General features: G+C 38.8%; 1 protein-coding gene across 1 annotated transcript; it reads right to left on the bottom strand.

Moving 5' to 3' along the window:
• Positions 1-566: 566 nt before the first annotated feature.
• On the bottom strand, positions 567-26,681 carry LOC109468005 (syntaxin-binding protein 4-like). The gene is made up of 21 exons (XM_019766209.1): positions 26,439-26,681; positions 25,183-25,347; positions 24,704-24,799; positions 22,307-22,376; positions 20,784-20,858; positions 20,109-20,215; positions 18,919-19,069; positions 18,454-18,583; positions 17,615-17,721; positions 17,002-17,150; positions 16,797-16,883; positions 16,382-16,566; positions 15,141-15,237; positions 12,475-12,602; positions 11,864-11,956; positions 11,512-11,577; positions 10,786-10,950; positions 9,345-9,467; positions 8,708-8,897; positions 5,486-5,543; positions 567-2,978 (listed from the first exon to the last, which is right to left on the bottom strand). Exons 2-21 carry the CDS (start codon positions 25,334-25,336, stop codon positions 2,879-2,881), a joined length of 2,331 nt encoding a protein of 776 aa, XP_019621768.1. The 5' UTR covers positions 25,337-25,347; positions 26,439-26,681; the 3' UTR covers positions 567-2,878.
• Between the last annotated feature and the right edge of the window lie 15 nt (positions 26,682-26,696).

Genomic DNA, 26,696 nt, shown 5'->3' with positions numbered 1-26,696 from the left:
TACATTATCTATTCTTTTGACTGATGCATTGATCTTTTCTCACTTGTTGTGGGAAAAAATGAAGGATGAGAATGAAGTGAGATAATGAGCAATCTGTGCAAGTAAAAGAAATTCTGCATGATGCTCTGTCAAGCACGTGTGTTGACAGGAAGGCAGTCGTGCCGGAAGAACAATTCATATTCCGATTCCTGCTCTAACAGGATGAACATATTTACTGTCAGGTCAGTGACACGGTGAGCTCAACGGCCTATCAAAATATCTCTCTTCTCCTACGCTCTTTTGTTGTAAAAAAAAATCAGTGTTGAGTAAACTACACCCAGCAGGCTTATGTATGTCTTTTTACCTTGCTTCATTGTTTTTTTTTTATATGCTATGGGAAAAAGGGCAACAATAATGAGAACCAAATTTAGATAAGCTACAGTACTGGTAATGTGCAATCTGGGCACATAATGAAAAAAACAAGCAACGAAATAGCATATTAGTTGACAGTCAAGTCATGAAAGGCATTGGGCTAACACAGCTTACATGAAACACTGCTTTAATTTTCATCAATGTCTGGGCTCGCAAAATATTGTCATAATAACTGACTGTCAGTAACTGGTCCTTTCCTTGAAATGTATTTGTTAAATGTTTAAATCTACAAGTAAAATACTTCTTCACTGAAACATATTCATTCATATTCAATAGAAATACACCAATATAATGTTGGGTAGATATGTTTATTCATAATATACGATATACATAATATGTACACACACACACACAAAGGCTGACCTATTGGTTTGAAAGACGTCAATAGACAGTAGCTGACCCATAACAAAGATGGCATCACAAAGGAAAGCATGATTATGTTGTTTTCACACACACTTAATGTCATGTTTAAAAGAAATTGGTTGGATCATTTGAAAGCCTTTACTTTGATGCAGTGTCATGTTCAAGTTTTCACATTTTATTACAGTGCCCTCCTCCCCCCTCAAAAATAGTATGCTGAATTTTTACCCAATGTAACCTACATGTACTTGTATTAAGATTTGGGTCAAACGGTTACCTCAGAACAGTAAAAATGGCTAAGCCTTCCTTGAACTGAAGTAGGGTACTCGCGATAAAGACACATTCCAAACGTGAGGTGATGTCTCCTTCAAGAGACAGCTTCAAGCAACACTTGGACAAGAATAGCTCTGGTGTGATTAGTGCCTCCGCATGAGATAACCTCCCGCTGCAAACATGTATATGCACACACGGCTGATGTGCCAAGAGATCCCTCCTACAGATATCGACATGACATCTGACGCCAGGACTGAAATTCCAGGAACTGTATGCAAATCTGCTGGCCTTGGAATATACAGGAGTTCTCGGAAGCTTTGAATAATTCATAGATTTCTTGGAAAGTTACAAACCCTGCATAAAGCTTTTGATGCTACCAGTCCGCATATTTCCTGTTCAATAAGCTTGCAGAGACAGCAATATTTTTGGTTTTGAAATAGAATTCACAGCTCTGAAATTCTAAATATCCCAGAAAAATTTTAATGTAGCTAAAAGAAAAATTGCCTTTTACATTTGCACTCTTTTTATTGCTCACATAACTAAGCTTTAGTTTAGAGGTCTGTGTTATCAACACATTTAAGACATCGTCCACATCTGTGAACAAAGGCTACCAGATAACTATCAAATCATGTAATATGAATGTGATGCCAGTAGATTATGAATCAGCTACATGTACATTATCGCATCTTTACCAATATCGTTATCAATCTACTTCAACTGTTACACTTTTACACAGTCTGATGATTTTGGAAAGAACTTGGAATGGATTGTTACTTACATCTAGACTGTCTTTGTACTGTAGCTTATAAACTGTCACCTCTTATACAAGTATGCAGTACTATTATATAGAGAAGGTTGTTAGAATTTGTTGATTACTTGGCACTATACCTGTCTAAAAAGGCTTAAACTGATGTATGGAATGTTCAATGTTGATTTTTGAAAAAACTTTGACATGTACACATGTACGTGAATTCTTGAGACAGCGTTCACGTCTTACAAGTGAGGTATAAATATGATTATCTATTTCTAGACATGGAGTGACAACGATAATTGGACCTTATTGCCTTTCCATTCAATAAATTGCTGGAAATTATATTTATAAAAATAGGTTGAAACTATGAACTATCTTAATTGATTATCCGAGGCAAGTAAAATATAATATAATATGTATGACATTTGTATAAATGGAATGAGAGCATATAACTCTTATTGAAAAATGTCAAATGTATGCAACTCTGTTATAATTTTCTAGAAAGGTATTTTTTTCTTTCACTTGACTTACATTAGATATGAAAATAAACGACACGCACAAAAATGAAACTACTAGTATTGTGAAAGAAGGCCGTTCAACCCTTGTGTACTCGAAATTTATGAGATGTGGCTGTATTTGGAGAGTCTTTGAAGATATCTTTCTGAAAAACCATTCCTTAGTTGAATCTAATGTTAACTTGCCCCAAAGTGACCTAAAAATCATTGCCATTTACTACCAGGCAGTTGTCAAAGTCATCTCATTGAATGATTTATGTGACGACAACTGCTAGTTAAATATTCTATCACATTTGCTGGTTCAGATTATAGATTTACAGTCTGTACATTGGTTCCCTTATGAACCTCATATTTACTAAATGTTAAAACTGTGTGAGCAAGAAAAAATACTATAAGGAGAGGGGAGTGGTAATTTGGAAACACATCTGATATAAAAAAAACATACATGTACATGCAATCTTCTAAATATAACACATCCACCTCCCGCACAGGTTTTTTACGTTCTGATGCAGTCATCAATTAGTGGTGTACGTGTGTGAGGTCAATGTACCTATGGCTGCTGAGTGCGTTACGTGTCGGTCTCCGGTAACTCCAGTCCTTCCTGTATCCCCGGCATATGCTGTACACCAGAAACAGGATGTATCCAAGATGTCGTCTGAGTCACATGGCTGTGAAGGAATAAGAAAAACATCATCTCAACACCTTACATGTACATCCCCAAACTTGATACCTTTGAACTTTCCTTACTTAAATGCCAAAGATAATGGCTTCTCTATTGTGTATATGTTGCAAGAGGATCATTGTGTTTCTTACATGCCACTGACTGATAATTATATACAATGTACCAATTCAAGACCAGCCCCAGGCAAAATACTTTATACATTCTGAAACAGTGGGCAAAGTGATAAACGTTTAAAAGTAGGTTTAGGGTAGTTCTCTAACTTTATGAAATTTATTAGAAAATACACCAAAGTGCACAATGACCCATGGATCTATGTACATTTGTTATACAGAACAAAAAAGGAAGACATTTATGAATATGAGACTTAATAATGAAGTGTCCTAATCTCCTTAACTAATATTCAAAGACCTACATGTAGTGATAGCTGCCTGACACTTGTCAAGAGTTGCTTTTATCTTACATAGATACTCGCTTCCAGTTAGTATGCTCTTCAAGGGAATTTGCTAAATATTCTTTGCCTCATTTTCTAATTTTAGAATTGAGACTCAGTCTACATGATACATAACATCAAGACGTAACAAGGTTTTCCAAACATCAGCATTCATTTTTGTACCTCAAGAATTCTATGTGACTTGGATGCCACTTATGCTTTCCATTACTCCACTGTCATTATATGTAATTAGTCTTTACCTGCTGCCTAAATCTATCATTACGCCCATCCTTTTAAGTCCTCTGCTCTTAGAGACTTGTGCAGTTAGTATACAATGTAATTATGTGATAATTTGATTACTGAATATTCGTCAGACTGCTTAAACTGCCAAGTCTGCAAAACTAATTGACATTTGTTATTATTAGAGAATACAGCTATTGGTTATCTGCTAGAGAGTACAGTTTGCAGCACCCAAACTGTACCCTCTAGCAGACCAACTCCTCTGGCATGTTATCTCTCTATTTGGCCAATTTCTACTCTTTCCAGCTTCCTCCCAAAGCCTGGTAGAGACTACCTGAGTGTGTAAGTTATTACTGCAAGAGCAACTTCGTAACATCAATGCATAGTATGCATCCATGGCAAACTGGTCCCCCTTTTACAGGTTTCTAGCATTTGTGTAACATGTAAATTAGAGAAGGACCAAGGGTGATGCATGATCCACCCTGTAATATTCTGCGTCATGAAGAATGCAAATTTCAACAGACCAAAAGTTTAGAAAAAAGGGGTTCTCAAATAGTGTGAACATTAATAATCGATTCCAACAACCATTAGCATAAAAATCTTGATCTAATGTATGACAAGAGCTGCAGTGCACAGAAGGTATAAGTAGGTACATAGCATATCAGTTAATGGACCACTAGTCTAAGAGTGCTCTCCAACGAATTCCTTCGTTCCTTCCTCTTAATTTGCACTCAATCATCCTTGTCCCTGCAGTTGTAGAGTACTACTGATGAGTTGTGGGGACAGTGAGCAAGGAGAAGCAATCCAAGTCAGCTTCTGCCAAGTTCTACCATCATACATGTAACGTTACATGTATGTTGTAGCAACACTATTACAATGTTCTGCGTAAGTTGTTCATTGGAAATCCCAGGCTGAACAGTAAAGTGCAAACTGGTCTAGAACACCTGTGTCAGGGTTATCATGGTCCAGGTATGACATAACATTATTTATATAACATCTGGTCCATTTTGACCTTAAGACAAGTGTCGTGACATCAAGTAATTCAGTTAAATAACGATCACGTGAAAGTAAAAAAAAACCTTTAATAGCTGACAGTTTGCTTCCTTTATGTAACCCCTTTTTTTTAAAATGCCTACTGGTGTTAAGAAACAAAACAAGTTGATCATGGATTTAAAATGAATTCAATAGCCATCAATATCAATCTGTATTTTATGTGAAAGCAAACTGTGCTTAAGTTTAATAACTTTATCGCGAGGGGAAAGAATTTTCGGATCATCACAAATCAACATTACAAATGGGGCTTTTATATAACACCATCATCAATTCTAGCCTAAAGGATCTTGCTATGATATCAAATGTAATTAAAAACACAAACGCAGAGAAGTTACATAAATCAAAACATCTGTCATATATAGATGTCCAGAGAAAATTAGATTCTTCACATAATGCTAAACAGATAAATTTTGCTAAATTCAATTTTAAAGATATGAAGATTTTGCTTGTGTAAGAGAGAAAAGACATCAGACAGTGTTTTCTATGGATAAACAGATGAAGACAGAAGCTAATATCATAAGAGTGTCATCAAAGATTTTTTGAAAATCTGGAAAGTTGTTCCTGCTAGCTTGGATACCGACTGCACTGATGTGCATTGCACTCTGGGATATTTTTCAGGAGGGAGGGGGGCACAGCATCAGTGAGACTGACAACTAAAGCCAAAAGGCATACTCACCTTCATGATCTCTGACAAGTTTATTTTACACAAAAAGTGTGAAATCTTTAGTAATGATGGTGAAGCGAGGGTTATCAAAAAGCCATGCTCTTACTTTATGTAATACTTAGCTCCGTCCTCTGTGTAGGCTTCCTCCCAGCCATAGGGTAATGCTGATGGGAACACACAAACAAACATGCAATGTCAGTACACTACACAAGTTAGGACAATGTTGATGGTGACAGTGAAGACGCACACACACAAACAATACATTCTGGTGAAAGAACATACAATACTTGGTACAATGTTTTCAACACGTACAATGATATCAACAAGTACAACTGTAAATGTATTGCTGATACAGGTAGGTACATGTACATGTAGTTAATCTAATATTTGACATGGCTACTTCGCAAAAAATTCAAATTTTTGCAGTGCATGATATTTCTCCATGCAAAGATAAACTGTATGCTTTGTATCATTCATTTGGGCAGCAAACCTTTTTGTGAGGAAAGGTTAGATCTTAGTCATTCTTTTGGGGATCAGATATTCATGCCCATATTTGGTTATGCCCCTGGCCTCCCATGTGAAGGGATTATAATACTGATACTTTGGTTGGCAACTCGAGCTGTTAAAAACATGGTGAATGCTAGCTACAGATGCCTATTTTTTTTTACATGTGTCAAAAGGAGTAAAACTGGCACCAAAAGCAAGCTGATATTCACTGGACTAATAATCCAATACAAGAAGACTGTGAATTTGGGCCAGCCCGGCAGTTTTGTTCAGGATAGCTGGTGTGATTAGTACTTGGCAACAGGTGCCTGTAGCCCCAGGTCTTAGTAAGGTTGCATGTCAAAGCGACTGAGCCTGTCATCCCAGCCAAATTAGCGATACTTTCTTCAGGATTTCTTCCCACAGGTAACCCGACCAGGAAGGGCGCTGGTGTCACATGCCGGTGACAAGGGTGGTGGTGAGGTCACACGTGCTCCAACCATATGGGTCAAACATCCAAAAAAGGTCATAAAGTGGTGCTGGAAGTTAGCAACATCACATGTACAGATTACTGACTTAACTACAGTAACTGTACTACTGTCTGACACATGACTTGATGGAGATGGGGGGCACGAGGGCCTGGAGTCACATGCTGGCTTCCCTGGTCTTTGTACATGTAGGTCACACATCAGAACTATTGGGGTCATCATTTTAAAACAGGCTGTAAGGTAAGGATGTAACTTAGGGTTTTAGTGACACAACTGCTTCCGACATGTGACCTCCGACACAGGGCACGAGAACCTGGAGTCACATGTTCCGTGCTGCCCCCAATCCGGGGAGGTCACATGGCCAAAGTCACCAAGTCAGCCATCTTACTGCCGAGTCACCTTCGCCATAAGTCTTCAGACGGTTTCGTTTCCATTCGTTGTGCATTGTAGATAGCTGTACAATTTTGATGACCATTTGTCATAGATGGTCATGCGATTTTTGTGTCACAAAATTTTCAAGCAGGCTAAGACAGAACCAACACCAACCACTGAGACAGCCTTTCCATAACAAAACAGCTGTTTCAAGAATGTCTTCAGTTTGTGATCGCATGATGATCCTACGGTGAGTGTAAATAAGAGCAAAAATTGGTACAGCAAAACAAATGGTAGTTTTCTGATGTTGGATCAAATGTACATTAACGATCAGGAATAAACAGTCACTGACGAAAGCTAGTGGATACTAGCTGAAACGTCTGACGTTTTAAAAATCATATCCAGTTGCTTGAGTAACTGCTTTTTGGCGTATCGTATTACCTGGATGTCTAACCTTCATCGACGATCAGGAATAAAACCTGTTTAATGTCATTTTTTTTTAAAACTCACACAACATTTTGCCTGCATGTGATATATCAGTGTTCAAAGCTCTTTCTTCTGATTGTTTGCCGATTTCTCAGTAGTGTCTGCTACCAAAGTGGAAGTCAGTAGGAGGTAAAGTCAACCAGCAATTTATGACAGAATAATCCTGCAAGGCTAGGGGTACTTAAGAAAGCCAAAACTGTGGGGTGAAATGTCCACAGGTCTTGTACAAACGGCATCACATTACTAGTTTTGCATAAAGCAGAGGTGGGATCACCCACCCTACCCTGACATTAATGCATTAAGTGCCTATGTGCATACAACTCCCTCAGTGACCTTTAAGTTAGTGGATTCTTCAGAGGATGACAGAAGTTGAATTTTCTTTCAAAATCAATTTTTTTTACATTTGTATTCTTCTGCAGAAGTGACATGTTACAGTTCTTGTATAATTCTGAATGAGAAATACTATAATTCAAAGTTTTCCTGACTTCACAGAAAAAAAACGAATTTGCAACAAAATTCAAGACACACAAACTAACATTGATTATGAATGTCGCGAGAACGTTTGAGACTGTCCCCACAGCTTTAACTGCACGACGCTGGCGACCCATTAGGCAGAACACGACCTGTTTTCCCTGGATTTGCCGACTTAGGACTCCCGGTAGCCAAAGTGCACATGTTATACACGTGGCATTTCTACCTAAAGGTGGTATTAACATGAAAAGGTTGCTAAAACATCTACATGTACAAATATGGTGTGAAAAACAAGATCCGGCCTCTCTGAAGTTATGTTACCATGGTAACCAAGCCGGAGGCTGACCTCTCAAATTTTCTCTTTAATGTCATTTTAGCCAAGATGCCTGGGAGGATGTGCGATGATTTGGAAGAAAAACATCAAAAGATAATCCATTAAAGCGATATGTCAGATTGGCTCGTCACAAGAAAAATTTTTGGTAGGGGCAGTTTATATAACTGACGTGTACTTTATATAACGGACATTTGGTTCAGTCAGCTTCGATGCACGTTGATCCTAATTGCTTGGAAGGTTGGGTCATGTTTAAGTACAAGTTGGTTTGATGTGAATAGGGTGATGGTTAATATGCACATTGGAAGGTTCACATGGCACAAGCATGTACTTGAATGATGAGAAGAAGCTCAGTGCTACAAAATGGGATGTCACAGAGTGCAACTCGTACCTGATATGGCTGACCCTATACCAGAAAGGAACATTGGATGGCCAGAAATGAAATTTGTCTAACAAAAAAGATTGTTACACAGCAAGATTTTGACAAAAATAAACATGAAACCAGTAGATATGACAAACATACATGTACACTGTGGGCTTCATCATGGAACAGTAACTGCTTGAGTCAGCTGGATGTACTAGTTTGTAAAAGAAGTTGTGACATAGTACCATGTACTATGTAGGGTTAACAACTCTACACCACAATGAAGCAGAAATGTATTAAATTCAGGTAGCACAAAATGAGGTTCTAACTCACGTTCTACTTCGACGATAGACTTCACTGCTTTCACCACGTCCTTGGCTTCGGCGGCCAGGTTAGCGTTTGTCGTTCCCTTCCCGTGCCTGGCGAGATAGCCGGGAGGTCGCGTTCCGACTGCGCTCTCGCCCCGTCGACTTCTCCCCAGGGCGGCTCCCTGTGATTGGTCCGTTAAGACTTCGTGCACGAGCTGGAAGTAAGAACAGGTCGTGGCGACCATGTTTTTACCGGGGCGCTACTTACAAAAGCCGTCAGAATAAGCACCAAGCTTTCTGACAAGCTGCCCTAGAAGGTCTCCAGTCTAGACTGCTTTTCAAAGGTAAAGTCAAGGTCTGGGTGACATAAAGCCTTTTTCCTTTTCAGTCAGGTTGTAGCCCAATGAGTATGTAGACGCCTACATTTTCCCTTAATATGAAGCTAATTCAGTAGGTGAAAATGTTTTTATTGCTATTCAACATATTGACATTATTTTTTAGCAATATGTTTTGTACAAACGTAATAGGATCACACAACACAAATTTTCATTAATTTTGTATGAGACCAGTTTGTATTCAATTAATATCCAAGTTGGCATGATCAATCATATGTCCAATTATAACTACTCCAATATGCATGTTGACTGTTGGGTAAGTCTTACCTCCGCAAACTTGAGAAGTTTTTCCGTGGCGACTTCGTATGTCTTCTTCCCGCTGTCGGACTTCTTCAGTTGACAGTCAAGCACTGTTATCCGCTTCTTCATTTCTTCTGAATTTTCTGCCGACTGAAAAGGGTGGAAAAGTTACATTTCAGGGACTGTTAAAGTCCAAGCAACATGTTTTCTTCAGAAAATTTAGACTTATGCACATGGGCAAAGATTTTATTATTTTTCTGACACCTACATGTCAAGGATATGCTGTATACCAGCATACATTTAATGACTTTACATAGTGTTACATAAGTCTGCTAAAATATTTGGGTGCACCTATAGAAAACAATTAGTGCTGCCTAAAGGTTATAACCTTCAACCTGTTGCCTAAAGGCATTTGCTTCACTGCCTTCAAACTGCTGACAACCGTGGGAACTCAACAGACACGTGAAGGACGTGTTGGGATGTATATAGGTTGGGAGCAGTCTGACCAGTTTTAGGTCTTTCATGATTACCAGTAGATGACTTGAGCCAAAGCAAGCCAATCGCCTTAGGAAAGGTTGGACTTGTTGGAAGGTCATAGTGACAGGGGCGTAACCTTGTAACCGATTCAAAGTTGGTACCAAAAAGCATGTAGAGAGGATAATGCATGAGTTTGGGAATTTCACAGTGAGAAAAATTTAAGGCTGTGACTTGTTTTCCATGCTAACACTCTTGGATCTGAACATACTAGAAAACTTGACATTTTTCTTCTCAAAGTGACAGCACTCCACTTTTCTCACTCAGGCCAGTGAGGTTCAGCAAGCATCATTGATCCTTAGAAAAACAGTTTCATCTGGTTGGTAAAGCATAATATGATATCAGGATTTCTTTTTGCACAACCGGTATAGACTCCTCCTATGGAAGGCGTCATGGCAACATAGCCTCCACCAGGCCTTTCTACAGAATATGGATTATAGAATTTGGCGAAAAGGAGAGAAAAATTGGCTAGGGTAGTCAGTCCGCAGAAGGTTGGTCCTTTACCTCGGAAGTGGCCAGTCAAACCCCAAGGCGGCAAATATTCTCCTATATATATATACATGTAGCCAGCATAGTTAGTCTCAGACTGGTAGAGACTTATGGGAACATAAGCAGGTGAGAGTCTATACAGGTTGTGTAGAAAGAAGCTCTCAGGGTTTTTTCTAGAAAAACTTAGCATGAGGGATCAGTCACTACTCAAGAGCATGGCAAGAGAGGGAGCAAAATTTTAAGAGTAACTCAGTTTGTAATGCTAGAATGCATTCTTATGACATTTTGACTGGAAAAAGATCATTTTGAGGAAGACTTCATGTTGTGTAGCCACAATCTGAAAACTGATATGAGGGAGCTGGCTGGTTACCTGAGGGAGCAGTGCCCTTATTCCCTGGTTTAGAAAAACCCTGTTAATATCCTAAGCATCACTGAAGTTCCTTACCTTTGGGGCGGCCTGCTGCAGCTTGAGGTCGGCTATCTCCTGCTCCAGGAGTCTGATGACTTCCTCGTAGTCCTGCTCCATACTGCGCGCCGCACGGTGGGCCTCCTCCGCCAGGTGCACCTTCAACCTGAGGGACCGGCTCTCGTGGATTGCACCTTGGGCCTCCTGTGGAGGGGGAGGCAGGTTTGTTTGTTTGTTGGTTTATTTGCATCATCAACAGCATGACTGGCAGCCATGATGTACAAGGCTGAATTTCGATGCTTGTTTAAGATAACATAAATCATTCAAAGTAGGGTCATTAATAAGTTAGAATCATGTCTGCAATGACAGGTGATCACAGTTTATGCCTTGTATGTTTTGTTTAACATGCAAATAAAATGTAAAAAATTTTTCCAAAAATGATTAATGCAATGGTTTAAAAAAATTTGTAATGTTGACCCGTGAAATGCCATTTCCTGCATTTTGAGGGTAACATTTTGCTGGTACAATATGCTTAGTTTAATTACATCTCTTTCCATACTAGTATTTTCTCGCACCAATTATTTTCTGTCATGAATAGGAAAATTTTGTGTGGCTGAAAGAATCCTGGCTAGAGGACTGATTTAAAATCTTCATAAAACTTTTTCTAAATAAGGTGATCAAAGTCTAGATCACCCACACTGGCATTATGCCCACAGTGTTTGTAACCAGATATGAGAAATCCAGTGATCTTCCCTCTGCACTCACCCTTCTTACTCTGAGAAGTTCTTCCTCTGCTCTACTACACGCCCTCTCCTTGTCTTGTAACAAGTCCTGGAAGCAAAATCAGGAAACTGAAGCATTTAGCGCCGGTGGTATAGGTTGTCACTGAGCATTTACTCAGTAATTTGAGCATGTCAGATATAAGGATAGACTTGTCTAGATTTATGAGAACATTCAAGAAACTGTATCTAAGATCTAGTGGCTAAAAAGTTACAAACATGCTCTTTTCATCTGATAGACAAAGTTAAAAAAAAGTCATATAAAAGATTTTTAGCAGGCATCATACCCTAAATCTTTGACAAACTCAACAGTAATACAGGAAGAGTTCGTTCCTTGCCTTTAGTCTTTGCACTTCTTTCAGAGCATTGTCTCTTTCTTGTCTTATTCTGTCCAGTTCAGGTTGGCTAATGTTGGGTCTTGACTCCACTGTCTGTAGAAATGTGAAGCAAGTAAAATGTCAACCACACACACACACAAAAACTGAATGCATACGTATATATTATGTCATTCATACAAAATGATACATACTATTGACCCCAAGTAGTCTTGCTACACCAATTTCAGGGTGGCAAAACTGAATTTTCAAAGTCAATTTTCTGGTCATTGTTTTAATGCAGTAAGTTGAATCAACCGTATCGCATAGCATATTGATATCTGAGGTGAAAATGCAATGTCACTCATGGAAAAAGGCTGACTGTTTTGTATTGTAGGCTGGTTCTAGCTTTATGGGCGGTACCCAAAAATAAAGAGACAAAAATAAAGAGACTCCTCATGTAGCTTGTTTTTTTGGTTATTTCAAATACTTCAAGTAGGAAATGATGATGAAAACGTTCCAAAAAATGGCAGTAAATCAGACAGATTTCCTAACCCACAACATTTTTTTTGTTTTGCCACCCTGAAATCACATTTGCAGCTGATTGACATTGCCTGCTGCTGTGTAAGACCTACCGGTAGTCTGTAAACAGGTGGTTCCACAAAGCTGCTGAGATCAGGTCCTGCGTACAGCATGGACCCCAGGCTGATGCCCTTCTCCTCAAGCTCCAACTTGTACACTTCTTTTGCCACTGAGACAAACTCTGCACAAATAGGTAATACATGTGTAGGGGTTAGCCTTGGTTTAGTTAGGATTGTAGTGTGCCAACAATCTTTTCAGCTTTTTTCTTGTAATTTACCCGATATGACTGTTTGATACAATCTTTCATACGGGGGTAGTTAAGTTTCCCTGTGACCAGTCATGCATGCACAACACTTACACAAATCTTAAAGTCTCAAAAACTTTATTAATTCAGTAGCGATTTCAAGCCTGTGCAGAAAATGGGCGCTAAGCGGACATTGATACAGACATTCCACTAAAAAGTTTCTAAATCTTTACATCTAGGTCAACTGTTTTATATTTTTCTAGTAAATTACAAGTTTCAAGAGGGTTCCAAAGTATCCTTTTCATTCAAACTGAAATAAAAGGCTATTGTCATTTATGTGGTAATTGCTCTATTCAAATCCAGTATCCCACGTAACAGGACATAGGACACGAACAAATGTCGTGAAAAACACAGGAGAAAGACTGGGCTTAAGTGTACAGTTGAGGTCTGCCACGTGCACATAAATGTACAATAGGCACGGGACAAAAGAAATCCAGGTTAATTGAATGCAGAGCGAACAGTTACATGTACAATGTAGGAGGACGAGATGAAACAAGGACATAATGAGTGAAGTGTTGGTGAGGGGAAGGAAGTGAGGAAAAAGATGCCTGTCCATCAGTATTTACTTGTTGTTGAGAACTTTGTCTCTGTGGAAGACAGTCTACTAACACCCAGGGTAAATACCCTATGCCTAACATGTGAGATGTCTTCTAAAACCAGAGCAGAAGGATACTTGACTTCGACAATAGGTAACAGTTTGGAGCACTGCAGTATTCTATACAACGTAAGACTAATGGAAGGTCTCTAACACGTAGGCCAATTATCAGACTGGTGCAGAGGATGGCCATAGAAAACTAATTGGACATTGGCTCTAAGATTAGACCATGAAGGTTTAGCATGAACAGAGATACAACAGCACAATAACACAGACTAACCCTTTCATCTTTTTGGGACAGGAAGAAGGGAAAGGCTCCAGACTAAGTTTTTGGCTGGTGCTCCCATCCCCCCAGCAAACCTCTGCATGTAGGTTTACCACTATAAAAAGTTTGGAGCAGTAGTGTGCTTGTGTCAGCTAGCAGGGAGATTATTTCAAATTTGATCACTTGTTTCTGCCGGCAGTGTTTGGAGCTCGTTTCTCCACCACTCATGTCAGCCTATGGCTTTGTTCTGCCGCCCACTACTGTAAGTCTACAAATTTCCGCGGTATATTTAGATTCGCGGAATTCGCGGGGACCTTTGTACCGCGAATCTATTTCCCCGCGAATATGTTTTGCGTAAGTGTGCCCCCCTCCCCACATGCATTCACGAGGGCCGATTCACGACGGCAAGCGAAACACTGAAACAACACATGCGATCCACAAATCACTGCAAATCAACTTTATTCTCAGCAAATGTACGTTTGTTGAGTACTAAAAATTTTCAAGTTATACTGATATCAAAAATAATATTATGAGACACCGAATCACGATACTGCGGCACTGGCCGTGTCAAACGTGCACCGCCCGACAAAAATCTTTGCGTGTAGAGCGCCGGGCCATGCGCGCACGGGCACTTGAAAATTGCGGGCACATCGGGCAAATCTGCAAATATTTTGATGAAAAATAGAACTACTGGTATCTGGGAAATGTTAGTTGATTCTCTTTTGCGCCCTGCTATGCGGGCGTTTTTTTTTTTTCTTCTTGTTTTGCTGGATAGAAACGCTACCGTGGGCCTACAAAACCGAATGCGACCTTTGCATACTTCCGGGTTCAAAATCTCGCCGAAAACGGCATAAATTTGCTTAGGAATATATATTTTCTCGAAAGATTCTTACGATTATGCATTTCTTCACTAGATTATCGATGTGTAGTCGTGGAAAATAGCGTTTTAGCGCTTATTTCCGAACAAAGAAAATTGTTTATACGCGCGTCAGATTGATAGAGCAGCTTTACCGCCGGCAGTCTCGCGCGGTGCACGAAACAAATTTTTGCGCCGCATTTTAGGAGATAAATGCCGGGACACGAACTGTTATTGTTTTAAACATTCACTTTACAAGTTCTTCTTGGAATGGCCAAGGAGAAATCGCGAATCTGAAAATACCGCGGATTGTCCATTTTCCCGAAACCGCGAACTTTAGGCCCCGCGAATCTAAAGAGACTTACAGTATCTAATGGTGCAGGCTTTGATATTTGCTAGGCACCCCTGCGGTACTGTGATTTTAAATCAAGTCACACAAGTTTTTGCAGCCGCAGTCTAGATCCCTGCAAGCGTAATGTAACAACAACATTTTTAGTGACAATGTTCCCTTCTTCTTGTTTTGTCATCCTCAACTGCTGAAAGTTACTTTACTGAAGTTGCATGCAATATAATGTGCAACTTTAGCTTAAGATTATATTTCAAACACATAAGTGGCAATACAACTCAGTGTACTACTGGTGGAGCTAGCTAGGATTTCTGTAGTTACATCTAAAACTATGACCATCACAGTAAACCCACCTCCATAAGAAACACTCCCTGTGTTGTCTGGTCTCAGCCTGCTTCTCAGTAATCTTTGCTGCCCCTCAGTTGTTTTTAATCCTAGGTACTTCAGGGCCTAAAACATGAGAAAAAGTAATCAACTTTAATGTTACTTATTATCATTATCTATACTTTGTATATACTATTTTTTAAGGTACATGTGTATGCTAGTAATTTATGGGTAACTGATTTCTTGGTCACCAGTCAGACATGGAATTACAGTCTATTGCATGTCCAGAAAAATGATGGACATTACTGACTATTTAATACTGCAAGAGACAAACTAAAAACAGCAATTTTGCTGACAAAATAATATAAGAATGGCAAATGGCATTCAAGGAAATTTCATCTCCTCTCACATGTATTGGAACAGGAAGACTAAAAATGTTTTAAATTCCATATTTGGATGCTTGGACGTCAATGTAAAATATACATGACCCTATGTCATGCTTTTTTTTTGTAATTTTGTCTTCATGTGAAATTATCTCTTTCTCACTGACAGAGGGAAAATTGGTGTTGCAATCATGTGAACAGGGATAAAAGCCTATTTATATGTGCAGTCGTGGGAACAGGATGTCGCTGAGAAGAATAAACGTCATCAGCCTACAGAACAGTCCTGAATTTCCTGTCATATAACAGCACCTCTCACACAAACACGTCAGGCAGAAATTTGCCTGACGTCAACCAGATGAACCTACTAAATCCATAGGGAAAGTGAGGAATATTGCAAAGAGATACATGTGAACCATAAAATATCCTTGCTCAAAATTAAAATACATCTCGAGTTCTCCAGCTTTACAATGGACACACCTGGATTCTTCAGGTGGTCAAATCGAGAAAATCAGGTGGTAAATTCAGCAGGTAAATCTTATTCCTACTATCACATGTTGGCCAAAACAACAGTGCTACAAACCACACATTCTTCAATGAAAAAGGTTTTGTTGATGCCGGTGATGGAAAATCAATTCTTCAAAGATTTATTCATCATGCTTGTCCAATAACACTGGTTTCTGAGAGAAAAGAGACCCCTATGTGTTTATCAAAGAACTGCAGAAGCAAGAAGACCTAAATGCCCTTGACTCTGCTTGAGGAATGGCAAGGCAAATGGTTCATGCAGTTTAATAACAACAAAAATCCAGAAAGCTGGTGTGTTATGCCAAAGGGTGGTTATATCAGCTATACAGATACAAGATGGGAAATCATATTTACAAACTACTTACTGTTTCTAGTTTGTCAACTTTCAATCTTGTGTGTGGATCCAGCGAGAGTCTTCTGGGATCTCTGATTGGTCCTCCTGTCCTGTTCACCCTGGACCCTGCTGACTGTGGTGAGGTGCTGTTGGGAGTTGGAAGGACTGGGGATATCTCAGTATGAGGTGAGCCTGAGTAGTGCCTGCTACTGTGCCCTGCAGTCAAAACAATGAAAAGTTTTGAAGTTTCTTTGAAGCATCAACTGTCAAAGCACCATCACTTTTACATACCATAACATGTGGCAGAGGTTTTATGTTCATCATTGCACTGCAAAATGTTGTTGTTTCAATCACAAACACGTAAGTCCCAGTGAACTTGAAATTAATTTGAATCACAATGTAACTTTGCATGTCATGTATTTTACATTTTACACTGTTGTACTTACCATTGTGTCTATGGTTAGCTGCTTGTGGAGTTGAGAAGGCGTTTGGTTGAAGGTGAGGATATGTCAAGCCTCCAGATCTTTGGATATCTGAAAGTAAGCATATATGTACATGCATGAAGGCATTCAAGACGTCACACACATTTTGTCGTATTAAAACATTAGAGTTTAACAGATATATTATAGTTTTAGGAAAAATGCAACACACCTTGTGGAGGTGTGATATAAGATCCTGTTGAATCATGAGAAGACTTGGGAGGAGTGGTGTCTGCACTTCCCGGCAGGCTGTCCATGTAGGCAGAGTGGGGCGGGGACTGCCCACCTCGGCTGAACGCTAGCTCCACTGTCTTAGATGGTCTGCAAGGTAAAAGAATCTTTCAAGATTCCATACAGTACAGTACCTCATGTACCGTTACCTCTTATGCTGGCAAAGCAGTGCAGGAGTGGTTTGTAAGCAGTAGGCAATATCTTATATGTTACCTGAAACTGAACAAGAAATAGCCATGCCTTCATGTAACAGACATACGTGTATCAGCCAAGGATTGAGGTATTAGAAAACTTGATTTTTTCCTAGAATTGACGTAGACTGGAACTCACTGCCACTAAATGCAGTAGGGGCACCATCACTAGATAGCTTTACATGTTCAAAGAGTAGGTGTAACAAGTGTAATATAGCCAGCTGCCGCAGCGCCACCTGCAAAGCTGGTATGTTACGCTGAAGGGCAGTTATACTGGCCAAACAGATACAGAACCCTGTAGGTATGCGGTACAAAATATTTTGGCCCTCAAACAAGAACACAGTATAACTAGTAGTCACCAACCTGAGTTTGACTCTAGTGATGATACTCCTAGCCTCCTCGTGAGTTATCCCCACCAGGGACTCTCCATTAATAGCTACTAACTGGTCTCCTGGTTGCAACTGTCCATCCTACATAGCAGAAAAACACAGCAGATAAAATTACAAAACAGTGTGTGCAAAAGCTTTGAACAGATCAGATTGAGATGTGTGATTCCATGTGCTGTTAAACTTCTACTATGCATATATGTACGTTTTGACAGATTTTATGTCTAAAGCCAATGTTTTCCATCTTCTTCACTAGCGTCCTTATTTTCCTAACAGGAAGTACAATACTGCATTTCTTGCTTTAGCCAGCAATGACTGTAAGTTTTAGCATGAGCTGTTGAACTAATGTCATGACTAGTCATGATGGTTTTGACCTCTCAGCATCCCATGAGACATTCAAACATGAAATGATCATTACTCTGCGGCACTGATCAAATATTTACACCAATGTAAGCTTGACACTCTTCTTTCGTGCGTAAGTCCTTCAAAAAAGGTCACATGGCTGTGTAGCAGAGACCTGAAACTGTTGTCACAGAAGTCTGTGAACCTATTGTCTTATACTTTAGTCCTAAACATAATATGAGCGATAACCATGACGTCACTGCCAGCGAGTGGTAGGCATAAAATGGGTGACGGTTGGTTGATTTGCCTACAAATAATTTACATATGTCTTCAAAAAATTTCCATGTACTAGTATATGGTGTAAACAAAAATAACAGCAGCTTGTATTATGCAGCAACTGTGAGTAAAATTCAGCACAACTACATGTTGAACATACCAGAGCACACAAGAGAATACAGAGATGACAGTACTTACTCTATAGCAGTCCCCTCCTTGCAGAATTTCTGTCACATACACCAGTGGTCCTTCAGGACGGTTAGTGCCACCCTCCACACTGATGCCCAGTCCTGAGGACTTGGCTATGGTGATCACCTGAACATCCGAACTGTGGGCAACATTCAAGATTGCATGAAAACACATAATGTTGAAAGCATCTTAGCTGTCTTTTTCTCTATTTTTTTTTATTTATTTCAATTTTCACCACAAAACAAGGCTCATGAGAACCTCTCTCATATTTTTGGTTACTGTTACATGGACTGTGAGGACAGATGCTTCTTTACCTTAGACTTGAAGGTTTAAGGTTGTACCTATTTGAGATACTGATGACTTTCAAGTCTTACACATAACTTCTAAGACTTGAGATAATCGACTTGTAACAAGTCATACAAAACTACATAAAAATCATATACACAAGTAAAAAGAAAGTTTGAGTAAGTTTACCTGTTTGGAGGGCCCTGGGCACCCCCATTTTGCAATGGGCTGTGCCTGTTGTTCTGCACTCTTGGCCTGTGGGACTTCCCAATGTTCTTCATGAAGGGAGGAGAAGGTTGTACCGAGGATCCAGATGACATGGGAGACATGGGCCTTTGGCCTGATAACAAGAAGCCAATACCTTCAGCCTTCCATATCTTTAACATTTTCTTTTCTAAATAAAGTAAAAGCCTGACTGAGTTTACACACAATAGGAGCTGATTAATGTATGTAACAGATGGTAGGAACAGGTTGGTTATTGTTGGTTATGGAAAGTTTAACCTTGGAACTACACAAAGTGGGCATAGTAGTTCAAAGTCCAATGCATACTCAAATTTGTCACCAATACATTCATTCTAATTAGATGACATAAATACAAGGAAATTAGATGCGCTATTTTCTACTTGACAAGTTTAAAAATCAACCTACTTTAGAGAAAATGATACATTCTTTTACCATATAATTTTCATCCTATCCCCATTCTTTAACTTTCATTCATATACATGTAAACATATAGCTAGAATCAAGGCCCAATACCTAATTTCATTTCCATCTTTTTTTCAATCAACAGTCCCTGGCAACTTAAAAACTGGTATAGCTCTTCTGCCTTAAACTTTGTTGACCATTTTCAGTACTAGTATCAGACTTTGACCCTTTTGCTACTGTATATGAGAAGCCGAGGAATGCAGCGCATAATATACCAACAACAGCATGCCTACTGCAATAACTTTTATAACAAGACTGACATGTTTTCAAATGCCTACTGAGATTGGCTCTTTCCTTCCTCTGTGCATCAACATTCAAGTGTAATCATGATCACACTGTATAAGATTTGTACTGTATCTTTACATATTTGTACTATACAAAATCTGTACTGTCTCTTTACATGTACATGTACCTACATTGTATACTGGTAGATACAGTTTGAAAGATTAGTAGCATTCGATCTCAGACTGAATGGACACTGTATAATGACATGTCTAACTGCAGCAGTTCAGGGTAGTGTCAAGATATCATGTGACTATAAAATTTGAACTATTAGCATTGACTTCAAATGTCATATCTGACACATGCACCTATAGGCTATACTATTAACACACGAGACTTGAGACTGAGTAGTGCATGTATGGTGACACTGTAATTGCCAGTTGAGCCCTTACCTGTGGAGTACATACTACTGTTGGACACAGTACTGGGTCGGTCTCCCGAGCTCCCACTGGAGTAACTATAGTTGCTCTGACTTTCACACACCGCAAGAAACTCCTCCCTACAAACAGCAAATGTCAAATGTTCACATGTTAGAACCTTTGCATGTATCCTACAGGGCTCAAATGTTTCGGAGTGCACTTTTGTATACACAGAACTGGAGCCGTACGTACACCTAACACTACACCGAGCGCACCGGTGCACCTAAATATTTGTGTACATGTATGCTAGTATACATATAGCACATGTATACTACTATACAGCATATTTTTTGACGTAGTAATAGGATTTGTTGACATTTTACTATATTTTGTGCACTAACATTTTGTTCTGTGCCTCTAAATTTGAAGGCAAATAATATACATGTACAAAAAAAATGAATTTCAAGTCCTGCCAAGGAGCCATGGCATCTCTCAATGAAGTCAGACTCCAAAATTTTCTCCTATCAAAAAAAATATTAGCAATGTTAAAAATCTTTAAACCTCTACATACATAATTTCAACCTGCCTTGCATTCAGACTTGTGATTCATGAATATTACAAGTACTAGTAGTACTGTATACTTCTATAGTACTGTATAAGTCAACATGAAATTGCAAGAGTCAGATGTTTTTAAGATGACTGTGTTACCTGGCAACATCGTCCCTTGCTACAGTCAGCTCCACACTGTCAGTGGCTGAAGCATTTCTCAGGATAGACACAGCCCTGAAAACAAAACATTGGATTTTAAGTTGTATTGATCACTTTACAATCACTAACAATGATTTCTGTATTGGTAAAAAATAGGAGTTGGCAACAATAAAATATGCTACTAGATAGTACTACATTAATTTCTGTCACCAGATCTAATAATGCTCCTCATTCTGTAATAAAATGGCCACAATCATACAACATTTAGTTTCCTAACTACAACATAAATTGCACATTTGGTGACAGCATGTATTAACCACACCAAAATTGAAGAGCTATAGCACACTCTAAGTATCCCTACTTGGGTAATAGCAGTCAGTTTAGACAGCTGTTGCAAATTACATGCTACTACTACTAGTAGTACTAGCAAAGGTTATAAACAAATAAATTTTACAAGCAAAATGGCCCAGAAGATTAAACACTCTGTGGTAAAAGGTTATGAGACTGTTGACATGATCGATTGGCCTGTGTCCTTGCAACGCGTTGAAACTGGTCAACTCTTCCTAATCAATATGCGCATTTGAAAAAACATGTATGTACAAGCTGTTACACTTCCTTTGTTTGATTGTTATATATACTGTAAAGTGTTCTGTAAAATGAGGAATTCAAGTTAAAAGATATTATACACAACTGGCTTCAGTGTAAATTGCATGCTATTCATATATCATATTCATATACTACAAAATGTATGTTCTGTCTAACACTTTTCTGATACAACCTGTTATAGCAGTACCAGTAGTATTATATTGTCAATTTCTAATAGTAATACATACAACCAGAAAATGTCCATAAAGTTACCTAAACATGCTGTATATTGCCTTAACTATATGAAAGTTGCATCTGACAGCATGATCAAAGGTTTCAAAAACATTCTTTTAGACTGTCCAAATATTCGAGCGTAGGTGCTTACAAATGTTTATAGCATTATGTAAACACCATACCCTTAACACAGTGCCGCACTATTGACATAACACACCAAGCTACACCATTAGTCCATGTTACTAAGGAAAGGCTTAGAACCCAAGGAAAATGTTCTTTTAGCTAGCCTTTACACAATACAGTGAGTCAAAGGTTATCGGAGTTTAATCTTGACACTAGTTAATGATTACTTATTGTAAAGGCAATAAAAGACTTCAGCTTCATGTTTGGAAACAACACAAAGACGACCCACTTCACACTGTACTCTGTGTACCTAGTCCTTTAAAATTGGGTCTCCAGTAATATATAATACTGCTAGCGATAATCTTTACTCATACATGTACCAACTAGTTCTAAAAACTATCCAGCTTTTCTATAAATTAGTCAATAATTACTAATGGGCAATGATTGCACTTGTGCATAACCTGGCAGCATTTACTACAAGCTGGACATCTAACACTCAAAATGTTACTCTGATCTACAAAGGTTTGTTTCTTTAACCGCTAAGTATTGTACTTGTGTAACGCTATATCAGTGCCTCTTACCTTTCGTTGGTGGCCCCTTGTAAGGTCTGGCCGTTCACTTCTAAGATCTGGTCTCCCTCCTGCAGCTGACCTGGGGGTAAACAACAACAACGTGAAATCAACACAGGCGGTGTCGGTTACAAAAGCTCTTTTGTCAGGCAACTTGTATCCAACAAAGGGAAATATGTCGATGGGTATCATTGTACACGCAGAAATTAACTCAAGACTGGAAACAGTTTGTAAAACTTGAAAAATGCCTGTCTGAGACTGACCAGAGATACTGAAAGAAAAAAAAAAGATTTTTTTTGCTTTGGTGTAACGTATTAATGTATGTATCATTTATGTATGGTGCTAAGAGTTTAGGTGTTACATTTTGTATAACTAAAAGACTCAATTACTACTGTCAAGTACTAGTATCTAAATCTGCTGCAAACAATGTAGCATTAGTGGTACATGTGATTTAGTCTGCATGAAATCTTTATAATATCAGATATTCTGGGACAAATAGACTAATACATGTATTTTACTAGCAATTCACTTCCACATGGAAAGATCCTTGACCCTTGTCTACCTAATGTTTTCTCCCAATACACTACCTACATTCTACATACAGGTGGCAAAATAACACTATTGACAGTCATGGCAAATACACAACTCCACTGTTTGTAGAGGGAGGTGGTGAGAAAACACACCAAAAGTTTCTGGGGGTTTAAATGGACACTGAATATGCTGCTTACTTAAACCTGCTATGTCTTGTGATTGTGTTATGAATTGGAAGTATCCAAGCAGAATTGAATTAATAATATGGTCCAAGCACACCTGTAATGTAACATGTAGGAGGTATATTGTATACTTTGATCAGTAATATGTCAACATTAGGCGAAAGAACTCACTATTATTGTCATATATCTTCTAAGCAACATACATTTTAAAACATCCTTTACTATCAATCATTTACCACCTTGTAAGCTTTTGCTACTTGTCATTTTTTGTTACCTTAACTAAATATTTGACAGCATTCCTAAGGCTATTCTTTTTACTGATCAGTAACAAAACATGCCCTCAAAAGCCGCCACCTTGTCAACGCATACCTTTACATCTGGAGCTGACCTAAACAATAGATTCGTCCTCCAACTGTCTACTGTTATCAATAACAGTGTTAGTCTTAACTCTTATGTGGTTGCCAGCGTTAATCATTAGATTCTCAGTTCAACAGTATGACAATTAAAAGGCTTGACTCTGAGAACCAAGAACATATACACACAAAACAGACCTAACTAAATTTTCACATCACAGACAAGACAAAAATCTGTATACAGTACAGTCCTGGCCAAAACAATATAAAAACTCCAACACATGTACAGCATATTTGCCTTCTACAGATCTATTTTTTCACTGCTAACATGTAGTAATTCATACTTAATCTAAGGCATAGATAATACATGTACTCTGTAACTGTAAAATTATACTAATGATCTACTCTAAGCCCATGGTGACATTTTGCTTGTCTCCTCACCAGGCAAAGGCTGGACATTTCATGGTCTGATCCATCTATCTCCTTTCTCTTCTCATTAATAATGCAAAGTGTCCTTTGTTGGAACAATGCCAATAGCCATTATAGGTGAGGATAATGGAACAGAACAAGCTGTGCAAAACACAATTACACTGGCAATTTCCCTTTTAATAGAATTTTACGTAGTCTAAACAAATCATGTCTGGAAAAACAATCCCAAATGTTTTCTTACTCTGCACCAGTTACAAGAGATTACATATGGATAGCTATAATTAATCAATATCCATAATCATTTTTTTCATACATAATGTACTTCAGTTTCAGTTGTAAATACATTCTCAAAGGAAAAATTCTGTGCCATTCAGCTTGAAGTGTAGAGCTGTATTGGTATGTAGGTTTAAGACCTTAGGCTCACTTTCCATACAACACCCTCCATGCATTTACAATACATTCATAGTTCTACCATTGATGCACCTGACAATTAACAACAGTGGTTTAGTGCACGGTATGCAGCTGGTATTCCATCTGTAAAGCCATGTAGTGTGAAGGGCCGTCATGCTTACTTCTCTTCAATGTCATACCTTCAGATCAGGTTACAAGTCACTTGACATTCAGTGTGAAGAGAGGCTTCATGAGAATCAAAGTGGGCTAAGGACTTGTTTAACATCACTTTATCTGCACCTAATCTGGTAACAGACAATACCCCTGGGAGGACTGCAATGAAAAAGATCCAGAGCTGGGGCAATCCCTACTTTGCATTCCATAGCTCTCTAACAGTGTAGTGTGATGGCATTATAATGAATAATTAGGAGGAACGTAGGACTTTGAAACCACACTCAGTCAGGCACAAAGTTCATGACCATTGTTGTTGTAAATAAAAGTCTTTGAGAAAACATTGTGTTTACCTTCTTGAGCTGCCAGTCCTCCCAGTAAGACCTTCTTCACAAAAACTCCACGTTCTTCTCCTGTTCTTGCACTTCTTCCCCCGGCAATCTTGATTCCTAGAACAATGATCAAACAACAAACAGCTCAATTTTACAACTTCAGACCTTGTTACTACATGTTATTTGTAAGTAGCAATAAAACAAAGATGACTGTAACATTTACATTGTGCTATAATTCAGCCAGGTCACATAAATCTGTGACCATGAAAAACGTGTCTAAGCCTAAGGTGATCTCCAATGCAACCGTTCAACGCTGCCTAGTAACGTTACAGTGCCATCTAGCATACCTAGGATACATGCTAATAGAGGTTATACTACTGGCAACCAGGTATCATTTACCTTCTGCGTCTTTAGGCTAAGACAGCATTTTGGCATCAAATTTCTATTAGTCAGAAAGTTGTAAACCAGGAAGAAGGTTAGAGAAAACCTTGTGTCCTTACCTAGCCCATTGTGACAGTTGTTGAATGCGACCTTGAAGCTGTTCCTCCTGGGTGAGCTGTCGTCACTCCTGCTGCCTGAGAAAGGCAGCGACCCTTCTCCACTGGTGAGGGCATCGGTCGTCTCCTCTGTCATTGTGATGGTCGACGTTGCCATGGTGACATAATCTGGGATGGAATAGTGCAAAAATAAATAAATATTGTTGTAAAAACATTTCAAAAACATATATACCTTGGTGGCCACTGTAGAGTTTGTCTTTGTTTTGTCATGAAAGTTTTATCTATTTCAGTAATGTTTATTCGTGGCCTGTACACAATGTTTCACATCCCTCTTTTACATCCATGTCCTGACTATAGACACAGTAATGTCTGTATTGATAACAATTGACGTTTTACTGTAGTTTTCATCAAGAAAATTGTACCATAATAATATTGATATTGGAACTCTCATAACCTGAAAATTTTGGAAATGGAAATACAGACCCTACAAAAATCATTGTCACCGAAATAAGAAAGATGGTGACAGTTGTACTACTTGTACTTGATTAGGTCTCCTCAGCTGACAGCTGTACTCAGTTCCTGATGTATGATAAATGATGAAATTGAATGTCGCAGTGAACCATGTCTCCAGGGATGTCTACATTCAGACAGACCTTGACTCACATCAGTATCATGCACTTTGTTCCACCCATTTCCCACGGGACCCTAGAGGCACTTATAATATATAAGTTATATCATTCAAATCTAAATAAACTTTGTTATACATCTCCATAAAACGTGATTAAGCAATAAGTGAAAGGCCGCCTTGGATCTAAATCAAACTCATGTAATCATCACCATGATCTTGGATTAGAAAAGGCTTTCTAGCACCAAGGGCAGGGATACAACTGTGGGGTGTGATGACAACACGGTTTCAGTGCACTTGGACTTATAGATCAATGACACTTTTTTGCAGTGAAATTTCGTGCAAATGTCAAACGTCATTACTATTAGCCTTCGAAAGTAATTTGGATGGTTGAAGTAAAATTGCCTACGAAAGATTAGATACGATGATGATCACCAGGGAAAGAGTCATGAACTGGCAACATTATAAACTACTCTTATATGTACTAGAATGTACCCAAGACGCCTGCAAATTTACTAATTGGTTCCCAGCGTGTTACACCTTCGTCAAACAGACTTAAAGATATACTTGGAGAATGTAAACACAAGAAAACAACGCTACCGGACAGTCAAAGCAGTGGGGGTCCAAATCTCACCTGAAAAATAGCACTCACTCCAAGGGGAATTTCTAAAAACACAGGTCCTCCCTGAGCATCGGAGCTATTCCTTTAGCTACCTTGATTTGATGACGACCTCCTGTAGCTGTAAAGGTGCAGGAAATCGCGACAAGACGAGAATATGTTTAAAAGTTTAGATAAGACCGCGTCTCATGTTACAAAATTCCGCCATGTTAGCGTAAGTTCCCGGCATCCCTCTGCACTGAGGAATGTTACATGTTTAAAGGAGGGATTAAA

The sequence above is a fragment of the Branchiostoma belcheri genome, unplaced genomic scaffold (genome assembly GCF_001625305.1).
Source record: "Branchiostoma belcheri isolate BF01 breed outbred unplaced genomic scaffold, Haploidv18h27 scaffold19, whole genome shotgun sequence".
In the NCBI taxonomy this organism is placed as follows: domain Eukaryota; kingdom Metazoa; phylum Chordata; class Leptocardii; order Amphioxiformes; family Branchiostomatidae; genus Branchiostoma; species Branchiostoma belcheri.
This window is presented reverse-complemented; position numbering and strand designations above follow the sequence as displayed.

Bases quoted from the DNA above. Each gene is read 5' to 3' on its own strand.
- LOC109468005 (XM_019766209.1), bottom strand. From the start codon at position 25,336: ATGGCAACGTCGACCATCACAATGACAGAGGAGACGACCGATGCCCTC. The intron at 17,722-18,453 runs GTAAGTACTGTC...TCTGCTATGTAG, and splicing joins AAGGAGGGGACTGCTATAGA to GATGGACAGTTGCAACCAGG. The intron at 16,884-17,001 runs GTGTGTTGCATT...GCTTACTTTCAG, and splicing joins TTATATCACACCTCCACAAG to ATATCCAAAGATCTGGAGGC.